At 46.5% G+C, this 23,842-nt stretch overlaps 1 protein-coding gene across 1 annotated transcript in view; it reads left to right on the top strand.

Moving 5' to 3' along the window:
- The window catches only part of LOC147729326 (uncharacterized), a 354,664-nt gene that overhangs the window by 289,229 nt on the left and 41,593 nt on the right, over positions 1 to 23,842 (top strand). Inside the window, exon 18 of the mRNA XM_086959822.1 lies at positions 10,552 to 10,597. Within this exon, the coding sequence (XP_086815948.1) occupies positions 10,552 to 10,597 (46 nt within the window). The remainder of the gene's footprint in view (positions 1 to 10,551; positions 10,598 to 23,842) is intronic.

Genomic DNA, 23,842 nt, shown 5'->3' with positions numbered 1-23,842 from the left:
CCTAATTTCTCCAGAAGAGTTATCACCATCTTCAGATCTTGAAAAAGCGTATTCTGACATTGGGACATAATTAAAATTTAATCCGGGTATATAATCATATGTATTACTCTCTCCCCGAGGTAAGATAGAACCACTCCCATTACTGTTGTAAAGCAGCAAAGTGGTGCAGACCGAAGGGGAGAGCCTGGAATTGAAAAGATGACCTTGCCAAGTCAATTGAAGATAACATTGGGACTCTTGGGCCGTAGGGATGGTGAAATTAGGGTATTTCAGGTTTTACGTTACTAACCAATCCTTCTCTGATAACATATCTCTCAGAAGGTGTTTAACTTCTATTTTAAAGAGTCCGTAAACAAGATTCCTGTTCAAGTACCCCAGATTTATTACACTGTTTGTCCTTCTTTTCTACAAGAAAGAGTGTGCTTACGAAAACCTTGCCATCCAAGGATACCTCCACTATTGCGCCTTTCTTTAGCATCAAATTCACCTCTTCCTCAACTACTTTCATCTTGTCTAAAGGAAGAACTGGCTTCTTGGGAAAAAAGATTGATAGGGAGTCTCTAGAAACTCTAAACGGAAAACCTGGACAGTTTCTAAAATCCATGCGTCCTGAGTAATTGTTTCCCAGGCTTGGTAAAAAGAACCTGGTGTTGCCCCCCACTATTCCCAAGAAATAAAAAACAAGAGGAATCTTTGTACTCACTCTGGAAACTGGACGATCCTTGACCACGAGAACTGGATCCTCTCGCACGGTAGACACGTCCTCTCTGCATGAAGCACAACGTTGAGGGGCTGGACTGAAAGCCTCTTCGGAAACCTCTTTGCCTAGATTGGGGCCTTTGGAAAGCTCAGCCAGAAGGAAGACCCCTTCTGCCGGCCTGGCCAAAAACTCTGTTTAAACACCCTTTTCATGCTGGATTGAGCCTTGAGGAGAGCTGTGAAAGTAGCTACATATTTGTTTAGAGATTTGATCATATCCTCCCTGTAGAGGAGGCCCCTATTATTGACAGAGGGTTCCTTTTCAGCTACCTTCCCTGGCTTAAGACAACTTGGTTAAAAGTACTCTATGCCGTTCTCCATTTAGGCTAGCGCTAGTGTTGGCTAAAGGAACTAACGTCCTCTGGCTCCAGCCCCTGAGAAGTTCAATATCTACAGGTCAAGGGTCTCAATAGCTTGATAAAAACATAATTGTAGCTGGAGTAAACTTATAACGTATTAATATTTGTTTTATAAGGGGAGAGAGATAATGTTCCACTTGATAATCAAGATTAGGATTTTTAATTCCTAGTTGACCACAAAATGACGGTTTTAGATATAATTAAATCCTTGAGTAACCTAAGGTTCCTCAAAACTGCTAAATTAACCTAACTTTAGTTAATGCAAGAAGGATAGGAGGCACTAAAAACTATCAATTGATATATTAACGCAACAGTGTTCCTCCCTGAATCAGTTGTCTACTTTTGTATACAAATATGAGGTTGCCTAGTGCTAGCCCAACAGTCTGTAGCTGTTGCCCATTGCTTTTCTCTAATTATGATGACTCTGTAGAGTTGTGTGTGAGGAACGTGTCAGAGTCAAATTTCCTGCCCTAATTAATTGAGGAATAGTCCCCACAAATCTCAAAGAGGAGATGCGTCAGGAGGAGGCATGGCTCCCGCTGGGATCAATTTCCCTATTGGCAAAACAGCAGTGCCTCTCTGCCCAGAGGAGGCCCAGCTCCCCGCTGGGAGTGGTCTCCATCAGCGGAGAAATGTCTGGCCAGTTCTGGTCGCTGCTACAACTGAGAACCATCTCCTACTCAACACCTCCAAAACTGAATTCCTTCTCATCTCTCCTCCGAACCACATTCCCAAAGCTAGATCTCTGGCGGAATCACCTCACTGCTTTCAACTGCACCCCTCTCATCATAGACTCAGCCAATTCTCTCTGAATCTCCCTGGACAAGCACCTGAATATGAAAAATCATATCAGCATTGTGTGTAAGGGAGCTAATCACTTGATGAGGACACTTAGAAATATAAAACCATTGCTTCTACAAAAGGATTTCAAGCAGGTGGTCCTAGCACTGGTCTTGAAGAGGCTAGACTACAGCAGCGCTACGCTCTGTGGCCTTCCCAAATACACCCTGGCTCCACCTAGGGCATCCCTGAACGCTGCGGTCAGACTAGCCACAGATACCAAACGAAATGAGCACATATCCCCAGTCTTAAAATCTCTCAAATGGTTGCCCTACAAAGCTCAAATTCAGTTAAAGATTGCCGTTCTGGCGCACAAAGCCCTGCATTTCAAAACGCCCAGGTACCTAGCGCAAAAGCTTGAACTATCCTGTGGTGGGAGAGCCTCAAGAAGAGCTGACACTTTCCTCCTGAAATCACTCATCCTTAGCAAAAAGAGAACTCGTCACCTGGCCTTCTCCGGCGCTGCCCCAAAGATATGGAACTCTCTTCCACTGGTAGTCCGCAGAATCTCTTCAAAGACAGCTTTCAAACTGGAAGCCAAAAGATTCCTAATGAACAAATTCTTACCTTAATTTGGGTTAGGTTCACCTGCTCAAAATCATTGATCCTACAACAAGTGTACCAATATTTGATGCTGCTCTTCTTTACCCCATTGTGTGCCCCCTTTATACCTGTTTATTGTATTACTCTCCTTGATTCGTTTGTCTGGGAATTATGTGATTATTCCTGTTGTGTATTCTTACTTGATGTTGATATTGGATTTATGTCCTTCCTTCCATTCTTTTGTAAAGCATTCTGATATCCTTCGAGATCATGTTTGCGCTATAGAAAACTTTATAAATAAATAAATAAAGCTCACACACCCACACACACGCAAACACACACACACACACACACACACACACACACACACATACACACACGAAGAGCCAAGAATGCCATTGGCTGTGCTAAATACAGAAAGCTCCACAAGCCCAACCCTGACTGTATGGCAGTTTGTCATGACCTTCATAGTCACTCCAATCAACTGATTACAAAATAAAGAAGAAACATACCATGCTGAGGAATGCAACACATGGCAGGAGAAACTAATGGCAGTACAAGAGTGAAAATCCATGGCTGGCTCAAGCCACACTTCCTCTGCAGAAACTGCGTATTCCAAAAAGCTACTTAAATCAATACAAAGGGAAGTAAAACAGATGAAGCAAACTGAAGAAGTTGTAAGATCCTAGAAAGCTTCAGAGCAAAAATGGATGCCCTTGAGGGACTGGAATCAGAGTACATTGTGCGAATCCACAGACGCAAAGGAACTCAAATCTAGAGTCAGTGGTAACATAAATAAGAGTAGAGTATTAGATTATTTGAAAGTTCACAAAGAAAGTGGCAGGTTCTAGAAAATAGATCTAAATTAGCAAATGTAGGGAGTGGGAGAATCCCTCAAAGAGAAGGAGGTCAGATGAACCCCATGGAAGGGTGGTGAAGAACAAGCAAAAGCAGTGAAGGAGCTATATAGGAAACTAATCACAGAATATTAGTAGAGGTGTAAATTAACATCATCTTAATTTAATAACGTAACATAAGAGATTTGAAGAAGCAAGGGGCATTGGCTGCATAGGTGTGATGAATGCACTCCAACATATGCTGTTTAGTAATGGGTGTTGAATAGAAAGTTTTAACCATATCAGTTTTCGTAGTGCAAAGGGGGTCTAGGTTATAAAGGTAGATTGCAGAGCTGAGGAGTTGTAAATGGGAAAATCAAAAGGGATAAATAACATTCACACCCTTCCAAGTTGGGTAGTGTTGTGCTGCAGAGTATATGGTAAGAAATGCTATTCCTAGAACAAAACGACTAGCAGTTTATGACCACATTATTTAGGTCAACAGCCTGAAAAGCAGCAATAAAGCGAGTGCAGTGCTATTGAAAAATAATGGCTATTTGAAATGCTTTTGGATGGTGCGAGAAATACATGGCACAGTCACTACTGCTGAGATTTTGGCAAACTCCACTTGGACACAAAAAGTAATCCACACGTATTTTGACTCTACTTCCAGAGAAGTAGCAAAGGATTTTGAAACAATAATTTGATCCCAAAAAGAGCTAAATAGTTGTCCATCCTGAAACCCAACAGATGACTACAGTACAGTGGCCTCACTAAATGCACTCATAACAGATTGCCTGGTTCCCTTACAAAAACAATGTCTAGGTCCATCACAAAACCGCATTAATTGCCATAGCTTTAATCTCCCCATAACTCCCAAGGATTGATAGGAAAAGAGAGAGTAAAGGCATCTTCATATATCCAAAACACAAGTCCATCTATCTACTGAACGTACTTCACAGATTAAAGATAAAAGGAACTAAACCCAATGCATCTGGGTAGGTTTTTAATACCTGATGCCACATCACATGCTCAAGTATCATTTCCAAAGGCCACCCTGCCTGCGCCCGGACCACGCCAAACACCAGACCCCCTGGCCTTTTGATCAAGACTCAAGGCTATCTATCAGGTATTCCAGGGAAGAGCTTCTAGCGCTTTACTTTACCGGTAAGAGCTCAGTCCCCATGCTTCTTGATGCAGACAGTTACTCCTTTAAACTAAGTGGTAACTGCTTCACTTGTGGTCTCATTTTAGGATCTCCAGCTCTCACTAGGGGCCCTCCTACTAATGTCCTTAAAACCCGGCAGTCTCTTCACCCTGTATGTAACGCTCACCTAAAGTGTGTGCTTCTAAATGCTATTTCGATGGTTAAGCATAACACAGATTTTCAGCTTTTTTATAGAATTGTACGATTTCTCCTTAGCCTATATCACAGAAACCTGAGCATACCCAGTATCTTATCCCAATAATCTTGAAGCTTTTGACTTAATCAAGCGGTGGTGATCTATCAATAATTTATAAATCTAATCTAGTCGTTTCGCTGTGACCCCCTGCCAGCTCCTCACTGCAAGGCCCTCTTCCTTAATATCCTGGTTTCTAAATCACAATCTTTTAGAGGTACTCTGGTCTACCATCCACCCAGCCCTCTTGCCACTTTTCCAAAAGACTTCAATAGCCTATTAGAGGCTAATATTCTATGCAACATCTATGTAGTGCCTGGTGACTTTAATTTCCTACTAGAGCCTTTGGATGAACCAGATATTTCTTCGTTTCTTTAGACTATGTGCACCTTGGGCTTGTAACAATTGGTTACTGGTCCCACTCACTCAGCAGGACACACATTCCATGGCATTTTTACTAAGAATCCTTCCATGCACTTCATAAGGCTCATTCCATTTGCATGGTCGGATCATAGTGCCATCACGTCCTACTTCGTCAGTAATTCGCCTTCCCATCCTCTTCAAGCTACTCATAACCTTATTGTAACCCATGCTTGGCATAAAATCGATGCCGGCAACCTAGCCTTCTATGTAGAGAAGACTCTTACCCTATTCTCTATGATGATCCTGACACAGCCGTTGCCCGATATGCTCATTGGCTAGAGTTAGCCTCTTTATCTTTGGCCCCTCAAAACTCAGCCAATTCCAAATGGAATAAGGTTTCTGCCCCTTGGTTTACAGCAGATTTGAGCTCTCTTGAGCAGAGTTGCAGAAGATAAGAAACATAATGGCACCAGGAATACAATAAAGCTTTAAAGGTCAAGTACAAGACCTGCCTGGCCATTTTCAAAACCAAAATCTTTACAGCAAAGACTGCCTATTTTACTCGAAATATTGAATCAACCAAGAATTCATCTACAGTACTTTTTCTAACAAACCCTAAGCCTACAACGACCCCTGACACAAGCTCCAATAACTCTAGCTAATCCTTCTTCAATGAGGTGACTAGATGTTTCATTAATACATTTGGAAAAATCTTTAGCACTTTTGTCTTCAGACAGACTCCATCCCCTAGCCACTAGACCCCTCCTAGCCCTAACTTAGCTGATTCCTGCTTTGTGGCCTTCACTCATCCAACACAGTTGCCAGATTGGTGAAAAAAGCAAGATCCAGCTCCGCTGACGACACTTGTCCACCCAGAATCGCTGCCCTTTTCGTAGATACCATCGCCCCCATCTTAACAAATATCTTCTAGCTCGTATTTGATTCCGGCTTCTTTTCGACTGGGTGGAAGAAGGCCTCAGTCCGTCCTCTCCTCAAAAAATCTTCCTTGAACCTGGCTGATCCAAATAACTATCACCCAATATCTTGTCTTTCCCGCAGGCCAAGATTATTGAAAATGTATTAAACTCTGAACTTACTGACTTCATTCACCTCAATGTTTTTAGACGCCCCGCAATTTGAGTTCTGTTCTAACCATAGTACTGAAACTGCTTTAATCAAGGCCACCGAAGATATCAGAATGACCTTAGATCCCGGAGGTAATGCGGTCTTGATTCTACTAGATATGTCGGCTGCATTTGATACCGTTTATCACAAAAAGTTGTTATCCCGCCTGACTGATATTGGTATCACTGGCTCTGCCTGGAACCTACTGAGCTTACTTATATCATCATAAGAACAATCAGTCCGACTGACCCACTGCGTCTCTCCGCCGTTCTCTCTCCCCTGTGTAGCTGAGTCTAACATTGTTCAACATTTGCATTACACCTCTGGATGGGCTAGTCAAATCTTTTGGCTTTGCCATTATCTCCTAAACGGATGACCCGCAAATCATTATCCCCATTGGTATGGAGGGGCCCGACCGTGACACCAGCCTTATAGCTGCATGCAGGCTGTTAGTTATTGTGTATCGGACAACTGCGTTAGAGGTCCTGCTTTTCGGTAAAACCGAGGTCCTGCTTTTCGGTGGCAATTCTGCATGGTGGACACAGGCCTGGTGACCCCAAGAGCTCAGCCCCTTTCCCATGCCAGTCACTAAAGCCTGGAATCTGAGTTATGTCAAGTTATGAGCGTTTTGATAAATGACAGACTCTCCCTCACTGATCAAGCCAACAAAGTCTCTTCTAAAGTGCTTTATGCTTTGAAGATGATAATAAAAGCTTCTTCCTGCCATTCAATCACATCTGCAAAAATCATTAGTGACCTCTCTGGCAATTTCCAGACTTGACTGTTGCAACACACTCTATCTTAATGCTCATCAACATGTGATTAATAAGCTGCAAACGCTACAAAATAGTGTGGCTCGTCCTATTTTCAAGGCTCTCTGTATCACTTATAAGGACCTACATGAACAAGGGCCTGCCTTTTCGAAGAAAAGCTGTCACTGGTACACTTCGATTAGGCCTCTTTGATCCTCCATAGCAAATGTTGTGCTTATGCCAAAATATGAACAGTTTGTGCTGCATGCCTGTACTATCTGTAACAAGCTCTCCCTCTGCATTATACCATCCACGAATCTCCTAGCTTTAAGACAAACCCTTAAAACCTGTTTTTTCAGTTCTGTATAGATATCTGATTCTTGACACGTTTTCCATTTATGCTCACAGCTGCCAGCGCCAAAACACCTATGGGTATTTGTGAGCTTAACAAGTTCATTTCACATAATATAACATATCTGAGGTTAGTGTGAGTCTCAAAGCACATATAAAGCCAGCTCTCAAACAGCCTTATTACTTTTGCTCTAGTTACTTTTCATGAAATCTGCAAGTGTACGTTTAGTAAATTCAAGACCTGGAGAAGCACCTAAGCCTTCTGAAGACCAATAGACTGGCAGCACATCCAGCATATATATAACCCCCCCCCCCCCCTCGATAACATGCGAGACAACTTGGGCAGTAAGGGAAGCCCACAGAGACCCAAGCACCGGTGAGTGGCAAGAGTGCTGTCACAAGCCAGACAGAACAGCCCCATAATACAAGACGAATTTCTCGAAGGCTTGATTGTGACATTAGGTCTCCTCGCTGAATCAAAATGACATCCACCACACAAGAACATGAAATCGGGGTCTATATAGAAACTGGAAAACAACCTTGCCTCGTCCGACATCAGACCAAATAGCACCGACCTCTCTACCTCTGGTCGCACAAGGAGACGTGCTCTCCAGTTGCAAGAGGGAACTGGCAGGGGGGGGCCTCAATTTTCGTTACGCCACTGGGAACTTATGCATGTATATGAGGGAATGTGAAAATGAAATGACTGCTATGCAGAATGAACAAAATCTCTCACCTATGTGGATAATCACCCTTAAAAAACTCGAATAGTCGTGTTAGAAAGGTCACTAGAAATTATGATGGACTAAAGAGATAGTGGAAAAAATGGCTGATGGAGGAACAACTTTCGAATTAGTGGAATAAACACGGAAATCCAAGAAACAGACTAGGATTCTCGTATTCGGTAACTATTTCGCTCCCCTTTGGAGGTGCTCGAAGACGTTCATGTGGTACTGGACAGGAGACACAGTGTACTCTGAATACCAAAGCAAAATAAAGATTACATATGGTGTTCTAACCAGAATCCACCTCTACAGATTGAAAGACAACTGTGCCAAAGCAAGGAAGAGAGAAACAAAATTGTCTATGAGGGAGATAAAATTACACGTTTCCTAGATGTCTCTATCAAAACTCTCAGTTTACTCAAGGAAAACAAAATCATCATTGCGTAACTGTAAAATCAAAAGATCCCATATCACTGGCTTCCCATTCTGACACCTATATTCTAACACCTGTATTTTCGAAATAAGTAAATACAAAGAGTGTATGACAAAGAGGAAGCAATGGCATCTGGAGAAAAATCGGTGGAAGTCAGACAATCTTTTATCAAGCTGTGGCAGAGACAATGCATCATAACTTACAAACTTGAATTGAGAAGGCTGAAATATAGCAGAGAAAAAAAAGCAACAAGAAATCAGATGAGCACTACATAAACCGTGTTTATATTGCTGCTTGACATGTGTAGCCAGATGGATTAACACAACTTCATCAATCTCAACACAGACAGAACTGAAGTAGTAATCTTAGGCAAAGACACCTTGCTCTGGCACTCATCTGGTGGTCTCCTAGGACCAACACTTCTCCAGGCAGCCCACACAAAGAACCTTAGAAAAGCAATCGAGAACCAACTCACCATAAACGTGAACGTAGTATTTTTCTCCTGCCTGCACACACTCAATAAGCTGCAGAAGATCTTCAAATGGCCCTCCACCAACAGTCGCAGAGCAGTCACCGAAGCCCTCATTACTTGCAAGCTGGACTACGTCAACGCACTCAGTGCTGGATTCAATGCTCCACTGGCCTGAAGACTCCATTGCCAGGCGAACCCTACACTTTCCATCTCGGACTCACATCACCCCGAGTCTCAAAGAGCTCCACTGGCTTACAATGCACAAATGAGACCTTTTCCTACTCTTCACTGACACATAGAGAGTGTTACACAACTTGGCCCCATGTACCTCGGAAACCATATAAATGTCCTCAAACCTACCGGACACCTCCGCTCAGCCGCACTCCTCCTTGTACACAGAGGCAGAACCAAGCCCGGTAATGCCTTCTACATCGCTCCTAAATCCTGAAACAACCGGCCCCTGCAAATCACAGCTGCCTCCTCAACTCTTGACTTCCGCAAGGAACTGTAAGCCTGGCTCTTCGGCTAGACCTAGCCCTGGCTCGGCCACTGCAGCTCTTGCTTTCTGTCTCGGATACTCTCCCAGGTGAGTTGTGCACTATACAAACACATAATACTTATATCCTTTTCAAAGTATGCAAGAACAATAGCACATATTCTTCTTACAGAGCTAAAAGTTCAGTTTATTAATTGCATATTGCGCTGCCTTACCCATGCTGGGTTCTGGGACTGGAGTTAACCAGTAGTCACTGCCATGTGAAAGTAATATCCCCAAGTAGATACGTTTGATTTAAAGCACATTCCTTTTTTCACTTTGGTAGGTCAAGACGGGAGGATGACATAACTAAAATGGTCATTTTACCCTCAAACCTTTTGGTTATAGAAATTGGCTGATTTCTCACGCAGCAATAAATATGTTAAGTTAACCATGTTCCTTATACCCACTAGTTTATTATGATCCTATTGATGGTTCTTTCCCTTAAAAAGTATTAATCACAGTGAAGACAAGACCTAACAAAATGTAGTAGACAGCCATGCTCGGAAAATTGTAACATCCAATGCCACAGAATGCAGGAACCAACAGATACTCTCTGAGACATCCACACCATAAAATGACATGACACTGATAAATATATCGACCTTCAATGTACAGGGCTGAATTCCCCAATGTACAGAAATACCTTTCAAAGATGACTAAACTCAAAACCCATCCAAATTCAGGACCTAGAGTAGATAAACCGCAGCTATGAGCTGACACCTCACAAAGGACCTCACTGGACTACGTACGACCTTATCTGAGATCAAAACAGCTAAACAGATTAATTTAACCTCAGCTATTACGTTTATTAAATTCATAGTATAAATAAACAGATGGAAACAGTAATGATCAAAATGATTATTACACTGTTGCTTGGTTTCGGGTTTCATTCCATCTATTTTACTTTAATCTCTGTGGAATCAACACTTTTGAAATAAAGCCATATACAGAGGAATGTAAAGAGTTCATTGTAAATAATTAATTGATTAAGTTATGTGGAAACTGAGTTCCTAAAGATAATCAAAGGCATCTAACAAATATCTTTCCTGTTTTAGATGATGGGATAACAGTATGCACAGGTCCGGAGATTAGTACTTCATTGTAAGTATACACCTAAAATGCCTGCACTCTTAATTACCTCTGTTTTGTTTACTGTATAGCTATATGTATTATGCATGTTTAAGGATGAACTTAGTTGGGGCACCTTAAAGCATTGTAGGTTAAATGAGAGTTCCCTGTATCTTCATCTAAGGTTGGTGGGCAAGTTAAGATTATGTACATCAAGTAGAGTTTTGTATATTATAGAACATTATTGCACATTTTTAAAATCTAGAATAGTACAGTGTCAAAACAGGACCCTACCACCTCCCAATCTGGATTATATGACAACCACAGCACAGAGAAACAGCAGCTCTGATCCTCGTCGCCCTCTCAGCAGCCTTTAACACCATTTCTCAGCACACCCTGATCCAAAGACTGCATCACAGTGGTATTCAAGGAAAGGCCCTCAAGCTCATTGCAAGAACGCAGAGGCCCCACCTACTTCCATCACAAACCCTAGGACATCATCTACTTTGTCCTGTGGGGATCTTCTCTCAGCTCCACCCTCTTCAACACCTACATGACCTCCTTGGCCAACATCATCAGATCCTGCATACTAAAAATTATATTCTACGCAGACAAGTACCATCAACTGGATACAAAACAACTGCCTGAAGCTCAACACAGACAAAATGGTAGTGCTCATCTTTAGTAACAACACCACCCCTTGGAATGACTCCTGATGGCCATCCGACCTAGGACCATCACCCAAATAGATTGACCTTGCCGGAAACCTAGGCTTAATCTGGGAAAGCAAACGAACCATGAAGTCCCAGATCAACGATCTGCCTGCTTTCCCACATTTCGCAGGTTACGTAAATTCTTAAAATGGCTCCTCCTGAACCACAGTACCTGTTATTGCTGCTTTTAAAACGTGACTGCACACTTTTTTAACATTATTTTTAAATCGTGCTGAAAATCTTTCTGGGGGCATTTTATTGTATTAGATTAATGGGGAATTAGTCAGAGGCACTCTAACACCCCTCTCCACGCTATCTTACCTTTCCTTTGCTAACCAGCTGCTCTCATTGATTGCAGGCTGCGGCGGACGCCATCTTGGGTGTGGGCTGGGGCTGCGCTCTAGTCGCGCTGGCCTCCCACCCTCCCAGACTACTTAGCTGGCCGTTTTTCAGCCGTTCGCTGCCTTTTTGAGCTCTCCCTGGGTGAGCACTAGGGCTGCGAGCTGCCTGAGACCAGTACCTGTTATTGCTGCTTTTAAAACGTGACTGCACTCGTTTTTAACATTATTTTTAAATCGTGCTGAAAATCTTTCTGGGGGCATTTTATTGTATTAGATTAATGGGGAATTAGTCAGAGGCACTCTAACACCCCTCTCCACGCTATCTTACCTTTCCTTTGCTAGCCAGCTGCTCTCATTGATTGCAGGCTGCGGCGGGCGCCATCTTGGGTGTGGGCTGGGGCTGCGCTCTAGTCGCGCTGGCCTCCCACCCTCCCAGACTACTTAGCTGGCCGTTTTTCAGCCGTTCGCTGCCTTTTTGAGCTCTCCCTGGGTGAGCACTAGGGCTGCGAGCTACCTGAGACCAGTACCTGTTATTGCTGCTTTTAAAACGTGACTGCACTCGTTTTTAACATTATTTTTAAATCGTGCTGAAAATCTTTCTGGGGGGCATTTTATTGTATTAGATTAATGGGGAATTAGTCAGAGGCACTCTAACATCCCTCTCCACGCTATCTTACCTTTCCTTTGCTAGCCAGCGGCTCTCATTGATTGCAGGCTGCGGCGGGCGCCATCTTGGGTGTGGGCTGGGGCTGCGCTCTAGTCGCGCTGGCCTCCCACCCTCCCAGACTACTTAGCTGGCCGTTTTTCAGCCGTTCGCTGCCTTTTTGAGCTCTCCCTGGGTGAGCACTAGGGCTGCGAGCTACCTAAGACCAGTACCTGTTATTGCTGCTTTTAAAACGTGACTGTACTCGTTTTTAACATTATTTTTAAATCGTGCTGAAAATCTTTCTGGGGGCATTTTATTGTATTAGATTAATGGGGAATTAGTCAGAGGCACTCTAACACCCCTCTCCACGCTATCTTATCTTTCCTTTGCTAGCCAGCTGCTCTCATTGATTGCAGGCTGCGGCGGGCGCCATCTTGGGTGTGGGCTGGGGCTGCGCTCTAGTCGCGCTGGCCTCCCACCCTCCCAGACTACTTAGCTGGCCGTTTTTCAGCCGTTCGCTGCCTTTTTGAGCTCTCCCTGGGTGAGCACTAGGGCTGCGAGCTACCTGAGACCAGTACCTGTTATTGCTGCTTTTAAAACGTGACTGCACTCGTTTTTAACATTATTTTTAAATCGTGCTGAAAATCTTTCTGGGGGCATTTTATTGTATTAGATTAATGGGGAATTAGTCAGAGGCACTCTAACACCCCTCTCCACGCTATCTTACCTTTCCTTTGCTAGCCAGCTGCTCTCATTGATTGCAGGCTGCGGCGGGCGCCATCTTGGGTGTGGGCTGGGGCTGCGCTCTAGTCGCGCTGGCCTCCCACCCTCCTCACAGCCTATAAATGAGCACTAACAACAGACGGCGCAGCGGGCTGGCGCAGCGGGCGCGCGCCGAAGCCACGCCAAAGCCAAGCCCGTCTGCGCCCGTCCGCGGGCGGACACGGCCCAGGGCCATAACCCCTGGTCCCCGACTGCTGTACTCATCCCTGTACTTAAGAGAGCTGAATCCAGGTAACACTCATCAGGATTGTACCCCCGTCTCTCTCACTATTGGGAGGGACACTAGCCCCCCCCCCCCTGTCCAGGCTGTGGCTACCAACTTCCTCATTCCCACCCTCTATCCCATCTAGATCCTAATTATATCTCGTCACACGTTCCAAACAATGCTCCTCCGCATGGCTGTCGAGCCGCGCTTATCAACACGCGCTCACTTCCTTGCCACAGTTTTCACATCAAGGAGTTTATCATCGCTCACAACCTAGATTTATTGTTCGCTACTGAGACATGGGCAGATGCCGGCTCTGGTCCGGATTTTTGCGACGCTATCCCAGATGGATATAGCGTTGCTAGACATGATAGGCCCATAGGAAGAGGTGGTGGCCTTGCAATTATCTACAAGGACAAATACCGGACCACACTCGATCCTATAAACTCTGCTAATTGTGGGTCAGCTGCCTTTGCGATTAGCATTAACCCCAAGCAAGCCCTAAAGGGTATAATATTATACCGACCCCCTGGCCCTCGTAGCGCCTTTCTCTCCACTCTCTCTGACCTAAATGACAATGTTGTCGGCTCAGAAAATTACACGATACTTGGAGATTTTAATTTTCATTTGGAAGAGAAGGATAATTCTGATACAATTCAACTAACGACTGACCTCGCTAATTTAGGACTTCACCAATTAGTTAATGTCATTACACATCAAGCTGGACATACCCTTGATGGCCTGTTCACTAATGATCCTGACATCTCTGTGCTGGACATTATTCCCATCACGTGGTCAGACCACAGGGCTATTATATTTCAGCAAAATATACGGGCATTACATCCTTCACTTCCGAGACCCCGAATTAGGGTGGGGACACGTGCTTGGAAAAACGCTGACATTCCTCAGATGCTAGAGTCCCTTGCCTCCTCCCATCCTCAGGGAGGAAATTCTTCAGCATTATCAGCTATAGATTTCCAAGATTGGATCCGAAGTGCCGCCGATCTAGTGGCCCCAGAAAAACTTACAAGACCTAACAGAGCATCTCCTTCGGCTGCCTGGTATAATGAAGATTTAAGACTCCATCGCCAACACTGTAGGAACCTAGAAAGGCGATGGAGAAAAGCTTACTGCCCCATAGCCAGACAAATTTATAAAGATGCCCTTATGACTTACAAAAAGGCAATTGTGGCCCGAAAAACGGTCTTTTTTCGGCACAAATTGAAACCGCCGCCAACTCTGCCAGAGAGCTGTTCTCCATTGTTACGACTCTGTCCACCCCCCCCTCTGGCCCTGGGGTAGAGCCCTCACAGACCTTCTGTAATGATCTATCCACCTTCTTCACCACAAAGGTGGCAGATATATATGCTTCATTTGAAGGGGATATTAAAACTGAACACAGAGGCGGTAGTGTGATAGAGGTACCTTCTCATCATAATTATGACCCTTTCTTATGTTTTTCACCTGCCTCACTTGATGACGTTATCACTCTCATTTCATCCACTAAATCGGGTTCCCCTTTGGACCCTTGCCCTCCTTCTGTGATGCAAAAACTCACAGAGGTGATCGCACGCCCCTTTATGGAGATCTGCAACACTGCATTTCAGACAGGCCAATTTCCTAGTATATGGAAGAAGGCTGTTATAAAACCCCTTCTGAAAAAACCCTCCCTAGACCCTACAGCCGTCGCCAGCTATAGACCCATTGCGTGTCTACCCTTTGCCGCCAAAGTATGCGAATCCATGATGAATAAACAGCTTTCAGAGTTCGTTGAGACCCACCAACTTCTCGATGAATCGCAGTTTGGCTTTAGGAAAGGGCATGGGACAGAGACCGCCCTGATTAAGGCCTCTGACGAGATCAGGGCGATCATGGATCAGGGGGGGGCGGCTGTCCTCGTCCTTTTGGATTTGTCAGCGGCCTTTGACACGGTCGACCATGTCACCCTAGTCGACCGTGTCACAGCTCTGGGCATAAACGGTCTGGCCAAGGATCTCATTTCATCTTTCCTGGCAGACCGTACCCAGACTGTAAGGCTGGGAGATTTCTACTCACCCACCTCTGTACTCCCCTGTGGAGTCCCACAAGGTTCCTCGCTAAGTCCCATGCTATTTAACATTTATGTAGCAGACTTAGCGAGGGTAATAAAGGCACATGGAGTACGGCTAACATCTTATGCAGATGATACCCAGCTGGTCCTGGGCATCCATAAGGACGGCTGCGCTGTGGCAGCCAACTTCCAGAGAGCTATGCTTGAGGTCAGTACCTGGATGGCCTCTAATTGTCTTAGGCTCAACTCGGACAAGACCGAGGTTATGACCTTTGGAAAACTCTCTCCAGAATGGTCTTCTAACTGGTGGCCGGAAAAGCTCGGCTATCCACCTGTCCCAGTGGAAAAAGCCAGAAACCTGGGAATCATTTTTGACAGCAAGTTGGTATTTGACCTTCATACAAACAAGGTTGTGTCGTCTTCTTTCTTTATTCTGAAAAAGATTAAGAAGCTGCTGCCTTATCTCCCTCCCTCAGCTGGGAAGACTCTGGTCTCTACCTTAGTCTTCTCCAAAATGGATTATGGAAACGCTCTCTTTCTCCATACCCAGAAGCGTGTTATAACAAAGCTGCAATCCATCCAGAATGCGGCAGCCAGGATTCTCCTGAGCATTCCTCGCCGCAACTCCACCACTCTTGGCATTCGTCAACTCCACTGGCTGAGAGTAGAGAGCCGCATTAAATTCAAGGCCCTCTGCATTGCATATAGGGCAGTACACGGCATAGGACCCAGGTTCCTGACGGAAGCCTTTCAGCCATACACTCCTAGACGGCAATTAAGATCGGCCAATACCAACCTCCTCACTGTGCCACGCACAAGAACGGCCACCTGGGGAGATAGACGTTTCTTGGTGGCCACCCCAAAACTCTGGAATCTTCTGCCACATTCCATCAAAACTGCCCCGAACCTGATGAGCTTCCGCAGGCTCTTAAAAACGTGGTTATTTAACCAGTGAGAGTATGACTGACCCCAGTAGCTCCACAGCGCCGAGACACCCCAGGGTATTTGTTGCGCTATAAAAATTACGTAAATAAATAAAATAAATAAATAAACAGGCGTACCATTACTCAGGCCCTAATCACCAGCCCATTAGAATACAGCAATTCACTTCACGCCTGGATCCTCACATACATTCTGCACAGACTCCAGGACATACAAAACTTTACTGCCAGACTCCCCCTCGACCTCTCCAGGTGGACCCACATCACCCCTACTCCAGAAAACTCCAACTCCACTGACTCCCCAAACAGAAAATTTGCCAATTCAAACTAATGATCCTCGCCTACAAAGATCTGCACAACCAAGTACCATCCTATGTTAACCATCGCTTGAATTTCAACCATCCTACCAGACTATCACACTCTGCCTACCTCTCACTAGCCCAAACCCCGCGCATCCACTGAAGCAACTGAGGAGGATGGTCCTTCTCCAACCTTGTGACAAAAACCTGGAATGACTAGCCTTTGTGGCTATGGACCTCCACCACTCTGCTAGAATTCTGGAGAGCACTCTAGAACTGGATTTTCGACCTAGTCACCCGTACCATCAATACCATCTAGTGCCTGGATACCCTCTCGGGTGAAAAGCTACACCGTAGGAATCCACTTGATTGATTGATTGATTGATTGACCCCTGGCTCTAAGCTCAGCAAAGTATCTTCTAGATCACGTATCGTACCTATCTATATTAGACATCATTTATATAAACCCAACCACGTACCTTTGCAGCAGGGTGGCCTCAATATGTAAAACAAACCAATAAATATATAATGTTCTGAAAATAGGATGTGGTTTGATTGATCAGCACATGATTTTAAAGAGGATAGTATAATTCCATTTTAAGAGCACAAAAATGACGATTTACTTTTGGGGGGTATGTACTCATGCACACACATACCTATTCGAAAATATAGTGTGTCGCCTTCCCACATTTTAATTTTAGGTTATACCAATAATAGCCAATCTAAATGGTGACTTTGAAGCAACTCCTACCAATGTTTGTGTGCAGCAGCAGTGGGTCAGGTACAGGGGAGAAGACCTGCCTGTGTGAGCAGAATGTTCGTGGAAGGAGAGCAGCTTCTAGGCCAGGATAGAAGCAGAGTTGCATGGCATGCAGAAAGGACGCAGTGTCCCGGCTGCAATGAGAGAGGAGCAGTGATGTATTGAATGTGTGATGACTGACAGTGTCTGCCAGAGAAAAATAATACTGAAGGTGTGATCATTCACTGTTCTTTTTCAATGTATATTAGTTCCTCATGCATCCCAGTAAAGGGAGAAGGTTACGCCCCAACAGCAAATTAAAAGCTGCATATACTATATATATATTTTTCTGAATATCAGAAATGCTCCGGGTGGACAAACAAATTAAATGAATTTGTCTTTTTTCAAATTAATATTATTAGGATTATTTTTTGTCTTTTTACTAAAGTGTTGCTTACTATACAGTAAGTAGTGATGAATTATTGTTAGATTTGGGAGTCTCTAGTTGGCAGCGGTAGGTACCTTTGACCAAATAGGAACTCTTGCGCCTAGTCAGGGTAAGGGGCTACACTCCCAAAATAACCCTTGCTCACCCCCTGGGTAGCTTGGCACGACCAGACCGACTTATCTCAGAGGCAGTGTGTTAAGCATTTCTGTACACATACAGAAATACCGAGACAACACTACAGATGGACACCACACAGGTTGTATATCAAAAATAAGTATTTTTATAGACTTAACACAAGACCACAAATGACAAAAATCCACAATACTGTACTTTAGAACAGTAGAAATAGCTTAGTTCACTTTAGATGGTAAATGCAACACTTTACGTTCATTGTACCTTTGGATGCGTAATGCCATACAAAAAAAAGAGTTGCAGGGAAGGTGATGCGTCAGTTCCTTACACACAAGAACAGGGATGCGTCGGTTCCTTACTCCAGGGGAGGTGATGCGTTGCTTCCCTACTGCTGCGTAGGGGATGGTGATGCGTTGGTTCCTTACCGGATGGGAGGTGATGCGTCTGTTTTTTACTGCGCTACTGTGGCGATACGACCCGCAGCGCCAAGATGTGATGACAATCCGGTGCAATGCAACAAAAATGGCGTCTTCTTCTTGATGTGACAACGAAGGGGCGATCCGTGCACGCCCGACGACCGTGCAGTGACTCTGCGAACCTTCTGAGCCGCAACAGGCCCTGTGACACGCTTCTCTGGTGATGCAACAGTTTCAGCAGCAGCAGCGGCACCCATCTCTGTAATGCGACAACAGCAGCTGCGGCGGAGACACGCTACTATGGTGATGCGATGCAACAGCAGCAGCGGCGGCACCCTTACTCAGTGATGCAACGACAGCGGCTGCAGCAGCGACGCGCTTCTTCTTCGTGAGTTATACTTTCAGCTCCCTGCGAAACACATTCTTCCAGAAGGCCCAGCACAATAGCAGGCACTTCAAATTCCCAGCAAGGGAACTCAGGCGAGCTGGTCGGTGAAGTCTGTTATCCCTGAAACTTCAGCAGGAGGCAAGCTTAATTTCCAAGCCCTTGGAGATCTTCTACCAGATGATGAAAGTTGCACAAAGTCATTTCACCTTTCTTTGGCAGTCAGGCAACCACTGCAGGCCAATCACCCAAAGAGAACTCCGCTTAGGGATAGTCTCCTCCTTCAATTTCTCTCTGGTTCCTCTCTGCAGCAAAGATTCTTCTTGTTTCCCAGAAGTGATCTAAAGTTCTGGGGTCTGGGTCCCCTCTTTTATACACCAAAATCCTTTGTCTCTGAAGGCAGAGAGTGTCTGTGCCTAGTCCAAACCAGTTCTGTGCAGTCCAGGAGCACTTTGTTTACAGGACTCCTTCTCTTCCTTTTACAGTGTAGTCCCGGGACATCAGGCGCACCACAGGAGGTGGAGCCAGCATTGTGGAAAGCAGGCACAGCCCTATTCAGGTCCCAGGTGCTACCCTCCCACCACCCTACATGCAGATGGGTCTATTTAGCCCTGTGCTGACTCAGCCTATCTCCTGGAATCCCCCAGCCCTAAGAATACCCCAGCCCCTGTCTCTCAAGCTCCAGACAAAGAATACACAACCTAGCAGAGGCAGGCTTGGATAGTTAGGCAAGAAAATACCTACTTTATAAAAGTGGTATTTTTAAACACAGAATGTTAAAACCAACTTCACTAAAAGATGTATTTTATCACCCAGTTCTGCAAGCTCACAAGCAGCATTTGATTTACAAGCCCTGGGCCCACGCAGTGCACTGTACTAGGGTCTGACAAGTAAACCAAACAAGCCAATCATGGCGTCACTAATCCATACATCAATTTAACATAGAGAGCATATGCACTTTAGCACTGATCAGCAGTGGTAAAGTGCCCAGAGTCATAAAACAGCCAACTTCTGATAGATACATCTGCCGTGTGGATTCCTCACCTTGTGAATATCCCCCTTGCGCCAGCAACATTCGGAAATTCTTTTTCGTAGCCTCGCGCCGACGTGGATAGGACGTCACAGAGACACGGCTCCGCTCGCGACTCCGCTGACGTCACCGACGCCTACAATAGGCCCACGCCGGCGTGATGACATCAGTTCCCTTTTTTCCGCGTCGTCGACGCTAACGGTTATCGGGAATCTCTGTAGCCTTTTGGTACCTTGTTGCCATTTTGTTGGTTAATTCTGCTTCTCTGTATCCAGTTTCTTCGTAAAATGTCATCTAAGAAGACCGGATTCAAGCCCTGCAGGGAGTGCGGTAAAATGATGTCCATTACCGACCCCCATGAAGACTGCATCTGGTGCTTAAGTTCCGACCATGATGTGGAGGATTGTTCTTCATGTCGGAAGATGAATCCGAAGGCCCTGAGGGAGAGAGAAGCCAAACTTCTGGTTGCGAAGGTGAAAGCTGGAAAGGAGAAGTCGTCGAGGTCTCGTTCTCGAAAGGCGAGGTCGAGGTCCAGGGCGAGGTCGAGATCTGCTTCTCGAGAGAGGTCGTCTTCGAAGTCGGCGTCGGATCATGTTTCGAAGTCGAAGAAAAAGCACAAGAAGAGGAGACATGAGTCCCGACGCCGGTCTGGTAAGGAGTCGGGCTCGAGGTCGAGGTCGAGGTCACCGAAGAAGGTACGTTCGAAGGTGGTTACCCTCGAAGTCTCCGAGCATGAAGGTGAGGCCTCACCATCTGAGTCGCGTGGGCGATCTCCATCTCCGGCTCCGAAAGCTGCCCCGGTTCCGAGTCCGTCTCCGGCGCCGTCCCCGGCCCGTGATGAGGAAGAGGCCCGGGAGGATGTGGATTCCGCGCCTGTCGAAGAGCCGAATCCGATCCCTCTTCAGGACCGGCCTGATGGTTTTCAGCCGCCCTTTCCCGCTCCAGGCCAGGACCCTTCTGCGTTTCTTAACGCAATGTATGGTGTCTTCTCGAGGGCATGGTACCCCTCTGGTGCGCCTTCGGGCCCCACGGGTCCATTGGCATTCAGCCTGGGAGTTCCTCACTCCTATCCTCCGGCTCCGTTTATGCCCTACATGCCGGCTCCGGCGCCGCATTGGCATTTCCCGGCTCCGCCGAAGTCGTCGACGCCGATTCCGACTTCGCCTGCTCCTGGTCATCCTCGAGGGCATTCTTCTGTGCCGTCGGATTCGATACCGGCGCCGGCCCCGAATCCGTCGAAGCCGCTGGTGGATCCGGTTGCGAGGCGTGTTAAGGAGAGATCCAGAAGAGAAGCACAGCGCCTTCTGGAGGAGCAGAGTTATATGGGCTCTCAGTCTGACGTTGAAGAAGGTGAGCTAGAGGAGAGCTGTTTTGAGGAGTTGGCGGATTCCGGGACCCTTGATTTCTCTCCAGAGTGGGAGTTGCCCTCAGGCTCGGGTGCTCCATCTAAGGATATTCAGCCTTACCATCTTGTAATGAGAAAAGCTGCTGAGCTTCTTCAATTGACTCTGCCTACAGTGGAGTTCAAGTCAAACCTCCTCACAGAAGTCTTACATTCTCCTAATTCGGTGGTTGAGCCTTTACTTCCTTTCAATGATGCCTTGACTGACCCTATTATGGAAGTCTGGAAGAAACCCTTGTCTGCCCCTGCGGTTTCTAAGAGTGTTGCAAGGAGGTACAGGGCCGCTCCTGAGGACCCGGCTTTTCTCTCTTCACATCCTTCGCCGGAGAGCCTGGTCATTCAGGCTGCCTGTTCGAAGAAGGGTCTTAGTGCTTTTCCGCAGGTTCCTTGTGAGAAGGAGGCTAAGAAACAGGACCAGGTGGCAAAGAAGACCTTTTCATCGGCCAGTATGGCCTTAAAGTCTACTAATGCCACATGCCTAATGGGGAGGTATGTTCATGCCCTGATGGACTCCTTACGTATCCTGGCCCCTAAAATTCCTGAAGCAAGCCGAAAGGATTTTGAGGAGGTGATCAATGACACTCAGGCGGCTGCCCGCCAGGTAATTCAAAGTGGTCTGGACACTGCTGACTCTGTGGCTCGAATTATGGGCACCGCTGTTGCGACAAGGAGATCTGCCTGGTTGAAGTCATCGGACTTTTCGGCTGATGTTCAGGCAACTCTGCTTGATCTCCCCTTTGATGGCTCAGGTCTCTTTGGGAAAAAGGCGGATGCTGCTCTTGAGCGGTTCAAGGATTGCAGGGCAACAGCGAAGTCTTTGGGCCTCCAGATCAGGGGCGCTTCTTCCGGCAGGAAGTTCAGGGGCTTTGGTCGCTCCTTTCGGAATTTTCGGCAAGGCCAACAGCAGCAGCAGCAACAGCAGCAGCAGCAGCAAAATTCAATGTACAGATCGTACAGGGGAAAGCAAAGAGCGCGTCCTCGTGGACGTCAACCCTCCTCTTCCTCCACCTCTTCCAACCCCCCTGCCGCAGAAAAGCAGCCCTAGATCCGCTATTCAGGATCATGTGGGTCCGGTTGGGGGTCGGCTTACCCATTTTCTACAGGATTGGGAATCGGTTACGTCAGATCTTTGGGTTCTCAATCTTGTAGAAAATGGGTATGCCCTTCCCTTTCGGGAATTCCCCCCTGTTTACCCTCCTTGTCAAGGTTTTTGCACCCAGGAACATCTGTCTCTTCTGCAGGAGGAGGTTCTAACTCTGTTACGAAAGGGTGCGATAGAGGTGGTCCCAGAGCAGGAAAGGGGTCAGGGATGCTACTCCCGGTATTTCCTGATCCCCAAGAAGGATGGCAGGCTTCGTCCTATCCTGGACCTCAGGATCTTGAATCTCTATCTGAAGCAGGAGAAATTCAAGATGCTCACCCTTGTTCAGGTTCTTCAAGCGTTGATGGAAGGAGACTGGATGGTGTCGCTCGACTTGCAGGATGCGTATTTCCACATCCCAATCCTGAAGTCGCACAGGAAGTATCTCCGTTTCACGGTTGGGTCACAGCACTACCAGTTTGCGGTCCTTCCGTTTGGTCTTACTACTGCGCCTCGAGTCTTCACCAAGGTGATGGCGGTGGTGGCAGCGCATCTCAGGAGATCGGGGATACCTGTGTTTCCGTATCTAGACGACTGGCTGATCAAAGCGGAGTCGTCAGAGAAGGTGCTCCATCATCTGCAAGAGACAACTCAGTTGTTGTTCAGGTTGGGTTTTTCGATAAATGTACCCAAGTCTCACCTGGTGCCCTCCCAGCGCAACCTGTTCATAGGTGCCGTACTGGACACTACTGTTTGTCGTGCATTCCCTCCTCCTCAAAGGATTCGCGACATACAGGAAATGATTCCTTTGTTTTACCCTGGAGCGGTCGTTCCAGTCCTGAAGGTCCTTCGCCTGCTCGGTCTGATGGCTTCTTGCATTCTCCTGGTCAACCATGCACGCTGGCACATGAGGGCACTCCAGTGGTGTCTCCGCAGGCAGTGGTATCAGCACAACGGAGATCTCGGGGAATCGGTGAAGATCTCCAGAGAAACTGCAGCGGATCTGTCTTGGTGGAGCGTGGAAGGCAACCTGTCGCAAGGGAAGCCTTTCCATCTACCTCCATCGGTGGCCACGGTGATTACGGATGCATCCACTCTAGGGTGGGGTGCTCACCTGGGGGATCTGGAGGTCAAGGGTCTTTGGTCTCCAGAGGAAAGGTTGCTTCACATCAACCTTCTAGAGTTGCGGGCCATACGTTTGGCGCTCAAGGCCTTCCTCCCTTCCCTTCGCGGTCAGTCGATCCAAGTCCTGACGGACAACACGACCGCGATGTGGTACATCAACAAGCAGGGAGGAGTGGGGTCGCAGTGTCTCTGCAGAGAGGCTCTGCGTCTCTGGTCCTGGGTTCAGGATCATCAGATTTGCCTGATGGCAAATCATCTGGCCGGAGTTCTGAACGTACGTGCGGACAGTCTCAGCCGGCAGTTCTCTGCCGACCACGAGTGGAGGCTTCATCCAGAGGTGGTTCGTCACGTTTTTCGGACGTGGGGGACTCCTCGGGTGGACCTGTTTGCCACTCGCGAGAATGCTCACTGCCCGTCATTCTGCAGCCTCCAGTATCCGATGCAAGGAGCCTTGGGGGACGCGTTTCAGTTGTGTTGGGGAAGTCAACTCCTTTACGCGTTTCCTCCCATACCCTTGATTCCTCGGGTTCTGAGGAAAATTC

This window comes from Lissotriton vulgaris, chromosome 2_2, assembly GCF_964263255.1.
Source record: "Lissotriton vulgaris chromosome 2_2, aLisVul1.2, whole genome shotgun sequence".
In the NCBI taxonomy this organism is placed as follows: Eukaryota; Metazoa; Chordata; class Amphibia; order Caudata; family Salamandridae; genus Lissotriton; species Lissotriton vulgaris.
Note: the sequence above shows the minus strand (reverse complement) of the source record. Positions and strands in the feature narration are given on the sequence as shown.